The sequence below is a fragment of the Aquarana catesbeiana genome, linkage group LG12 (genome assembly GCF_042186555.1).
Source record: "Aquarana catesbeiana isolate 2022-GZ linkage group LG12, ASM4218655v1, whole genome shotgun sequence".
NCBI lineage: Eukaryota > Metazoa > Chordata > Amphibia > Anura > Ranidae > Aquarana > Aquarana catesbeiana.
Genome location: NC_133335.1, coordinates 199,449,977 through 199,460,869, shown reverse-complemented (window position 1 = coordinate 199,460,869; position 10,893 = coordinate 199,449,977). Strand labels below are relative to the sequence as shown.

General features: G+C 41.2%; 1 protein-coding gene across 6 annotated transcripts in view; it reads right to left on the bottom strand.

Moving 5' to 3' along the window:
- ARHGAP40 (Rho GTPase activating protein 40) overlaps window positions 1-10,893 on the bottom strand; it is a 123,583-nt gene that overhangs the window by 21,318 nt on the left and 91,372 nt on the right. For all 6 annotated transcript variants that reach the window (XM_073606432.1, XM_073606433.1, XM_073606430.1 and 3 more), the window contains exons 3-5: window positions 6,503-6,711; window positions 2,917-2,998; window positions 1,852-1,982 (exon numbers count right to left, since the gene is read on the bottom strand). In XM_073606432.1, coding sequence (XP_073462533.1) covers window positions 1,852-1,982; window positions 2,917-2,998; window positions 6,503-6,711 — 422 coding nt within the window. The remainder of the gene's footprint in view (window positions 1-1,851; window positions 1,983-2,916; window positions 2,999-6,502; window positions 6,712-10,893) is intronic.

Below are 10,893 nucleotides of genomic sequence, written 5' to 3'. Positions count from 1 at the left end.
AGGCTAAAACACCAGGCAAACCGCTTAATACACAAAATACATATTTGTGAATTGCATGCCTGCCAAAGAATTTGGCAGGATGTATAAAATGACACATCCTGGTATAGGACCCACCCCACTCCAAGACTAGACAATGAAGGAGCAGCAGCACATGGACGACCCCTGACCTGCAGTGGTGAATCAAGGCTGCAGGGGAACATAGGGATGTGTTAACTCCTTCTATTGCATGCTGTTCAGCAAAACCTGTGGCTTGATCTAGATCAGGCCTTCAAAGTAGGGTGACCAGACGTCCCCGGTTTCCGGGGACAGTCCCCGGATTGAGGACACTGTCCCCGGAGCCCGTCTGTCCCCGGATTCAGGGACGATTGTGAACGGGTGCACCACGATCTGGTTGCGGGGGGGGCGCCCAGGGCCGGCCCTATCATGGGTCCCGCTGGGCAGTCTCGGACAGGGAGGCCATGAGCGCCACCGTTAAGTCTCGGACAGGGAGGGTACGAGCGCCACCGGATTATACAGAGCAGGAATCTCCCGCTTACTCGGCTGTCGGCTGGGCACTGAACAGGCTGGACACTCTTCAAATGTGCTTTAAAATGCATGTTTTTTCCTTTTATGAACAAGAAAATAGGGGGCTGGTATGAAATGATTTTCAGAAATAACACACATATATATATATATATATCATACAATAATTCCATAAACACATACCACATACATAAATACATTTAAAATAGTTTACTATTTGCCAATTAAAAAAAAAAAAAAAAATGTCCCCGGATTTCATTTAAAAAATCTGGTCACCTTACTTCAAAGTGCAGTTCGGTTCTGACCAAATGTTCCACTCCTTTTTTTGCCAAGTTTCAAATGAACTAAAAATAACCCAGAAACTTCCATTTTATAAACAAACTCTACCATTTTTTAAAATAATTTTCTCTTGATAATTTAGGGAATCTAAGCCATACCTGGCCAATACTGAAATAAATTAGGGGAAAGGGGTCACTTACATTTTTTACCTTTTTTTTTTTTTATCAGTCTAATTTCTGCATTTTTTTTTTTTTTTTTACACTTCAATTTGCCTCACCACTTGCATTTTAATTTGTTATAACCTGGAGAAAAATTCACTGGCAATATGGTGTCCAGTGATACAAAAAGCAATTCATTTTGTTAATCTTAATAGACTAGTGACTGCAAACAGAATTAGAATAATCCACCTAATTTAAAGTGGTTGTAAACCCTCACATATACCCAGTAAAATGACTGGCCTCAGGTGATACACAGAGATGAAACAAATCCTCCTACATAAGTTGTACCTATTTATCTGCAGTCTTCTCCTCTTTATATTATTTCAAAGTCCATAATTTATACAGCTTGTTTTAGCGGGCAGAAAAAAAAGGGCTGTTAAAGTGGACCGCCCGCAGTTTAAAAAACTACTGGGGTTATGGCAGCTATCTGCTGCCATAACCCCAGAACTTAATGTCAAAGTAGCGACGTATATCCATGGTGGGCGGTCCGGAAGTGGCTAGAGAAAGTTGGGACCTTTAAAGCCCCAGGGACACTCAGACACATAGTCCAGCTAACCAATAGCTGAGCACAGGAAGTGTGAGGGGTTGAGCCAAAATCCAATGACTTTTGGGGCTTGATAACTTATTTGCATAGAAAAGTTCCTGATGTTTCAGGGCTCCCAGGGAAGACTATGAGAAAGTATATATGAGGAAGGGGAAAGGGGGTGAATGTGCGCACTCCTCGAAGTACCTCCTTTTCACTCTATGTGCCACTTTATTAACCACGTTTTGCCCACAGGTAAGGCTTAAGCAACTCCATACATATTTTGTTGAGACGTAATATGACTCTTACAGGCAGTTTTTCTGGTTTGCATTCCGGTTTGCAGTCCTCAATTTGTTCGAATGTCGCTTGTTCTGAATATGCCACTTCTGTATCAAAAACATTAGATGCACTGGCGCGTCTATTCAGTAGGGTGTGAGTAGCTGTTAAAATAAATAAATACATTGTGATTTTGCTGAAATCTGAATCAGATGCTTGGTTGTAATACACAAAGGGGGAGCATTATCAAGCAGGATACTATCAGAAAGGGTGTCTACCTAATGTGTCTCAAACTGACACTCACTTAAGCAGGCCACAGAGGATTCGATTTTCTTTCCTTCCAAATCATTTGATATAGTCAGTGTTGATGGGGCAATCCCTCCCGCAGAGGTATTGTGTTCTGCCAGCGGGGGAAGGCACAGGGGGCCTTCCCAACCAGAACACAATGATTACTGCTAGCAGCTTTAGCCCCCAAAAGTCATTTTTAATAATGTCTAATTACAATTGTACATGCAATCCCCCCCCCCCCCCCCCCCAATAAAAGTGGAGTTACCCTTTAAGTACAAAATGAGCAATCCTTTAGCCCCCCTTATGCCAGGGAAGACAGTTATAAATAAACGACTTGTATTATGCAAACCAACTTCAGAGTCAAACTCATATTGGTTTCATTGCATTCAGGGTTATCAACACCTTAGAATAAGTAGCAAACATAGAGAGAAAGGGCCATGATAATATTTGCTCTGTTCCCACACACTGAGTACTAGGCACCAAGTACACCACAAATTAAATGAGAAGGAACAGGATCTCTAAGGATTTAAACCGATCTCCTTTTTTAGCTCACTAAAGGTGTTCTTCCTTACTTAATTTTGCAGCTCCATAGTTCAAAAGCCATTTTCTTATACATATGTAAAAAAAAAAAATTGAGGTTTCAGCTTGAAAGTTGCAATAGTCTTATATATAAAATAAAGCATTATCTAGAAATATCTTGTACTTTATGGAAATTAAATAAATGAGCACAATGTAGAATTATTTTACAGGTTTGGAAACCACCAAAATCAGTTCAAAAACCCAAAGTAAATATAAAAGTGATCGATTTACATTTTGGAGGGTTCCTGGTGCTACTTCTGTTGTCTTCTGTTTTATTGTCATCATCTGCGTCTCTCTCTTCCAAGACATCGTCCTGTTTGAGGATGAAGAAAAAAGGAGAATGAGTTCCCTGGTTCGCCCAGCCAGGTTATTTTGCATCCTTCACATCTTCGATGTCCAATTTATTTTACATTTATATTACATAAAGTGTTATGCCCTGTACACACGATCGGACATTCCGACAACAAAATCCATCTGATTTTTTCCGACGGATGTTGGCTCAAACTTGTCTTGCATACACACGGTCACACAAAGTTGGTCAGAAATTCCGAACGTCAAGAACGCGGTGACGTACGAGCCGAGAAAAATGAAGTTCAATAGCCAGTGCTGCTCTTCTGCTTGATTCTGAGCATGGGTGGCACTTTGTGCGTCGGAATTGTCTACACACTATCGGAATTTACGCGGACGGATTTTGTGGTCAGAAAATTTTAGATCAAGCTCTCAAACTTTATGTGTCGGGAAATTCTGATGGAAAAAGTCCAAAAGGAGCCCACACATGGTCGGAATTTCCGACAACAAGCTCCGATCGCACATTTTCCGTCGGAAAGTCTGACCGTGTGTACGGGGCATAAGATTGTCTTCCCCTGAGATAGAGGAAACCAGTCGATGAGCCAGCCTTCCAACATCCATCAATATCGGATATATAGGTTTTTGATCGACTGACGTGTTAACCTCTAATAAAGCAAGGTTGGGTACCCACCTTCCCTAGGTATAGACAAAGTGCTGCTAGCCCAATAATTGTATAGAAAAGAAAAAGTTTTTCTACCAAGGGCCCATACGCAGCGCAAAGAATTGATTACTAGTTTGTAAGAATATATATATATATATATATATATATATATATATATATATATATATATATATATATATATATATATATATATATATATATATATATATATATATAATGTGTATATGTATTCCTAAAAGAATCATATAAAACAAGATTAGACCAAAAAATTCATACATGTGACCTCTTGTAGGCAGATTGGGGCCGCCTGTGATGATTTTAAAATATACTCTGGTTAACAATATTTGGTTTTCCATCTAAGGTAGGATTCAATAGAATATCTTAGTTTCCTGTATATACAGGTTGTTACAAATGTAAATAAAGCAAATTAAATGATATTGAATGCTAATAGCATGTATTTGATACATTATAGATACTCACAATCTTTTCCCCCTGAAGATCGTTTATATCCAGCAGAGATTGAAACGCGTTGGGGACACCCCATATGGCAATCCACAGTTGTGAATTGTACAGTTATTGTGGTATTTTGGACATCCATTAGAATATCGTACACCAGAGCTCATGGTTATCCTTTTTAATGTATATGGATCCCTCTTATTTCACTCTTTGTTTTTTAACATATTTTTTTTGATAATACTATGTAAAGTTAGAATTTGTATATATCAATAAAGCAATAATTCTTACAGACTAGTAATCAATTTGTTGAGCTGCGTATAGGCCCTTGGTAGAAAAACTTTTTCTCTTCACCTCTAATAAAACAACCCTGAAGAAAAAAAATGTGTACAAGGGGGGATCCATTTTTTTTTTCCTAAAGAAAGTTTTCGGGCACATAAAGTCCAGACTCCAATATTGACTGTATCGTCCTGTGTTGTTCAGGTGAACCTGACCTGGACTAAATTGTTTCCAAGATAACACTGCTGCGGTCCCTGTGTAGGTGCCCTATAGTGCCTGCAAGCTCCTATGTTGTTCTTCAGACTGATCATAGTGTTCCTTTGGAGCTTAGTTGGATCCTAGGCCCCAGCTCTACTTTAAAGTAGTTGTAAACCTCAGGCATGAAATATGAACAAATCATATCCCTCTATAGTGTGTACTTGTCTCAGTTAAGAGCACCAAGTGTAATTTCTGTCTGCTGCTTCATTCCTCTAATATCGGCATGAATCACTTCTGACAAGTTTTCCTGACACCAACAGAAAAATGGTGACAGGGGAGGGAACTCAAGCTGATTGACAGCCTCAGCTCTGTTCCTGTGTGCTGTGTGAAGGGTTTTTTTTTTTGGGAGGGGGGTGGGGGGGTCTCTTCCCTCCAATCAGCTGTCACAGCTCTCCTCACTGAGCTCTGCAGAGTGCAAGTTCAGCTCTCCACCCCCTTTTTTTCTGAACTCTTAGACCAGCTTTAAAATGCAGCACTTTGAAAAGATGTGGAGAAGACTACAGATAAGCAGGTACAATTAAGGTAGAAGGGCTTGTTTGATCTCTGTGTATCACATACATAAACCCACTTCACTGGGTTTATGTAAGGGTCCCCAACCACTTTAAGCTCAACTTCTCTATGAGTTGAAGTTAAGCCCCAACCCTTTCAGGCACTAATCACCACTCATCAAAATGTTAACCACCTCTGCCCACTGAAATTCTGCCATTTGACTGTTAAATGACAGGGGACAAGCTTAGTGCCAAGGAAGATGCATGACTTAATCTTGATACGATTACAAGTTTAAGCTCCATGCTTATCTCAACCTTTTTACCACAGAGGAAGCCTTGAAATAACTTTCAGGTCTCATAGAACCCCATCTAAAACCAATGTTTTAGTGGTCAGGTGGCCCATGGGAAGAATGCCCCTCTTACAGACGGCTAAAGAGACAATTACTGTCATGCAACTGCCTCTGCCAAGTGCCGATGGACCCAGATCTATGCAGGCACCATCAAATGGGAGGTCAATCAGCTACAGCTCAAGGAACCCCCCCAAAAACCTCTGGAGGAACTCTAGTTGAGAATGGCTGATGTACAGCCTTGCCCTACTATATAAAGGACTTCACAAGAGTAAAAGCAGGATTACACTTTAGCACTGAAGTTACTTTAGAAATAACCAAACCAATGAGGGAGATTTACTAAAACTGGAATGTGCAAAATCTGGTGCAGCTGTGCATAGTAGCCAATCAGCGTCTAACTTCAGCTTGTTCAATTAGGCTTTGGAAAAAAAATCCTGGAAGCTGATTATATCTAAAATAGAATGAGCCACATCACAGAACCATGAAAGGTCAGAAAACTATTCAAATAACAGAAAAAAAGAAAAAAAACAAATAATAGAAAAAAATCTTGCATTAGGAAGAACTGTAATGCCCTGTACACACGGTTGGATTTTCCGATGGAAAAAGTGCGATCGGATTGTGTTGTCGGAAATTCCAATCGCGTGTGGGCTCCATCAGACTTTTTCCGTCTGAATTTCCAACACACAAAATTTGAGAGCAGGCTATAAAATTTTCCGGCAACAAAATCCGATCAGTTAAATTCCGATCGTGTGTACACAAATCCGACGCACAAAGTGCCACGTATGCTCAGAATAAATTAAGAGACGTAAGCTATTGGCTACTGCCCCGTTTATAGTTCTGACGTACGTGTTTTACGTCACCGCGTTCAGAACGATCGGATTTTCCGACAACTTTGTGCGACCGTGTGTATGCAAGACAAGTTTGAGCCAACATCCGTCGGAAAAAATCCATGGATTTTGTTGTTGGAATGTCCGATCAATGTCCGATCGTGTGTACAGGGCATAAGAGTTGGTAGTACTTACCGCAGGGAACACTTCTCGGACATCTCGTATTGGCTGCTTGTAACGTTTCCGAACAGAGCGGCTGTAACTGTCCAGTCGACGCTGTACAGCCGCAGTCTGCGTTCGGGTAAGGGTCGACAAAATGAGCACATTGCCTTCTGTTGGACTGGCGTCACCGATGAGAGGAGAAAGACCGGTGTCCTGCAGCCAGTCTGCTTCTGCCTCCCCATCTAATAACAAAATTAAACAGGTCAGTTCACAGCACCCAAACCAGTGATAAAGTTTAATAACATATTAGACATACACTAAACATACACTATATTGTCAAAAGTATTGGGACAAACGCATTTACACGCACATGAACTTTAATGGCATCCCAGTCTTAGCTCGTAGGATTCAATATTGAGTTGGCCCACCCTTTGCAGCTATAACAGCTTCAACTCTTCTGGGAAGGCTGTCCACAAGGTTTAGGAGTGTGTCTATGGGAATGTTTGACCATTCTTCCAGAAGCGCATTTGTGAGGTCAGACATGGATGAGCGAGTTTGGGGTGGAGGAACTTGACTGGTCTGCACAGAGTCCTGACCTCAACCCGATAGAAGACCTTCGGGATGAATTAGAGCTGAGACTGCGACCCAGACCTTCTTGTCCAACATCAGTGCCTGACCTCACAAATGTGCTTCTGGAAGAATGGTCAAACATTTCCATAGACACACTCCTAAACCTTGTGGACAGCCTTCCCAGAAGAGTAGAAGCTGTTATAAGTGCAAAGGGTGGGCCAACTCAATATTGAACCCTACAGACGAAGACTGGGATGCCATTAAAGTGCATGTAAAAGCAGGTGTCCTAATACTTTTGACAATATAGGGTATACAATTACAAACTTTGAATAGAAACATTACAATTAAAACAAGGTTTACATTAATTTGAGCTGATCCTGAAGGCATTTTTACACATGGCTGCAATATTCTGCTATAGCTCATAACCTTTTTACGCATTCCAGTGGACATCATTGCACAACTAATGTAAAATCCTTCACTATACTGAAATCACTGACCTAAAACACACTTATAAAAAGTAAAATCACACAGAAGGCAGACGTTCTAATCTGCACCCTTGTTCCTGGTCAGTGACTCAGAATATATTGAAATACTACATCACCATGCAGAGGCCAGAAATGGCAACATAAATACAGTGCCTTGCAAAAGTAGTTCAATGCTTTTTAATCTGAATTATATGTGATGGATCAGAACACAATAGTCTAAGTTGGTGAAGTAAAATTAGAAAAATATATTCACAAAACTATTTTTCAGAAATAAAGAACTGATAATTGGCATGTGCGTATGTATTCACTCCCTTTGTTATGAAGCCCATAAAAAGTTCTGGTGCAACCAATTACCTTCAGAAGTCACATAATTAGTGAAATGATGTCCACCTGTGTGCAATCTAAGTGTGACATGATCTGTCATTACATATACACACCTTTTTGAAAGGCCCCAGAGGCTGCAACACCTAAGCAAGAGGCACCACTAACCAAACACTGCCATGAAGACCAAGGAACTCTCCAAACAAGTGAAGGACAATGTGGTTGAGAAGTACAAGTCAGGGTTAGGTTATAAAACAAATATCCAAATCTTTGGTGATCCCTAGGAGCACCATCAAATCTATCATAACCAAATGGAAAGAACATGGCACAACAGCAAACCTGCCAAGAGACGGCCGCACACCAAAACTCACTGCAAGGAGGGCATTAATCAGAGAGGCAGCACAGAGACCTAAGGTAACCCAGGAGGAGCTGCAGAGTTCCACAGCAGAGACTGGAGTATCTGTACATAGGACGATAATAAGCCTAATGCTTCATAGAGTTGGGTTATGGCAGAGTGGCCATAAGAAAGCCATTACTTTCAGCAAAAAACAAAATGGCACGTTTTGAGTTTGCGAAATGACATGTGGGAGACTCCCAAAATGTATGGAGGAAGGTGCTCTGGTTTAATGAGACTAAAATTGAACTTTTTGGCCAAAGAAAACACTATGTCTGGCGCAAACCCAACACATCACATCACCCAAAGAACACCATCGCCACTGTGAAACATGGTGGTGGCAGCATCATGCTGTGGGGATATTTTTCAGCAGTCGGGACTGGGAAACTGATCAGAGTTGAGGAAAAGATGGATGATGCTATATACAGGAATATTCTTGAGCAAAACCTGTACCACCCTGTGTGTGATTTCAGGCTAGAATGGAGGTTCTCCTTCCAGAAGGACAATGACCCCAAACACACTGCTAAAGCAACACTTGAGTGGTTTAAGGAGAAACATGTAAATGTGTTGGAATGGCCTAGTCAAAGCCCAGACCTCAATCCAATAGAAAATCTGTGGTCAGACTTAAAGATTGCTGTTCAATAGTGCAAACCATCCAACTTGAAGGAGCTGGAGCAGTTTTGCAAGGAGGAATGGTCAAAAATCCCAGTGGTAAGATGTGGTAAGCTCAGAGACTTATCCAAAGCGACTTGGAGCTGTGATAGCCACAAAAGGTGGCTCTACAAAGTATTGACTTTAGGGGAGTGAATAGTTATGCACATTGACTTTTTCTGTTATTTTGTTTTATTTGTTGTTTGCTTCACAATAAAAAAAAAAAAAATCTTCAAAGTTGTGGACATGTTCTGTAAATTAAATGATGCAAATCCTCAAACAATCCATGTTAATTCCAGGTTGTGAGGCAACAAAACACGAAAAATGCCAAGGGGGGGGGTGAATACTTTTGCAAAGCCCTGTTTTTACGGGTTTAAAGCTGAATTTTATGGAAAATTCAAATAAATCCTTATGCCCTGTACACACGGTCTGACACTGATCGGACATTCCGTCAACAAAATCCATGGATTTTTTTCCGACCGATGTTGGCTCAAACTTGTCTTGCATACATACGGTCACACAAAGTTGTCGGAAAATCTGATCGTTCTGAGCGCGGTGACGTAAAACACGTACGTCGGGACTATAAATGGGGCAGTAGCCAATAGCTTTCGTCTCTTAATTTATTCTGGGCATGCGTGGCACTTTGTGCGTTGGATTTGTGTACACACGATCGCAATTTCCAACCACAAATTTTATAGCAAGCTCTCAAACTTTGTGCGTCAGAAATTCTGATGGAAAATGTGTGATGGAGCCTACACACGGTCGGAATTTCTGACAACAAGGTCCTATCACACATTTTCCGTCAGGAAAATCCGACCGTGTGTACGGGGCATTACAGTGGGGCTCCTCTCACATTGCAAGGGTTAAATGTTCATTTATGCATAGGGTACTAGAAAGACTTTTTACTTACCTTATCCTTTGCTCTCCTGGCAGCTGGCACCCAACTCTCCTCTCTGAAGCCTCTGGGTTGTGGGTGGTCCCTCGAAAACCCCAAGTACAATGCAGGGCTATTGTCCATAGGGTTGCAGATTAGGGTTGCGAAAGGTCAGAAAATTCATGGATAGTTTGTAAAATCCCCGATTTTTACATCTGTCTCTGAATGTCCGTTATGGACATGCAGACTGAATGTCAGTAACGGACAAATGTAAAAATCACGGATTTTGCAAAGTGTCCTTGAATTTTATGACAGTTGGCAACCCTGCATCAGAGTGTGTGGAATTGATGGAGCACCTTAGATAAGAGGCTGTGGGAGCCAACCTTCTAGCAAGGAAAGAGCCTGCAGCGGCAAGGGATTAGGCAAGAGAAAACCCTTGCAACTGGTACCCTAGGTGTGAAGAAAAATGTAACCCTTGCAGTGTGTGTGTGCGTGCTTGTGTGTGGGGGTTGGGGGGAATTGTACCCCTGTCAGAGCACAATAGCTCAGCAGGGGAGATTGCTGTACTAACATTGGATTATTAGTACAGCAACTCCTCCTGAGTTCTTTTTTTTTTTATTCAGCCTGCTGGGCTGAACAAAAAAAAAAAAAACTGCTAGTGTGTACCAGGCTTTAAAGACAAATTCCAGACATTAAAAGATTAAAAAAAAGAATAAATGCACATCTTTTTTCAGGTAAAAACGTGCATTTATTTATTTTTTTAATTGGTGCCTGGAAAGCATTGCACCGTGTGCCATTCAGGACTCCCGCGGACTTCTCAGTGTATCTGTCTGCTCGTACCTTGTACGGACAAATACACACTGACAGAAAGAATGAATGAACTACGAGAGCACTCAACAGTGTCATTGTAGTTCATTGAAATTACAAGCCAAAAGCTGCAAAGGCTGCTGGGACTTGTGGTTTCCCATTCACAGAGGACTGTAAATGGATGAATGACGTGTCTGAGCTGGCGGAGCTTAAAAATATTAAAAGTGGGGGGGGGGGGTTTAAACCCTAATAAGGTAGGAAAGGGTTTAAACTGCATTCAGGGTTTTTTTTTTTCTGTGTCACTTGTAAAGATATTCCTTCC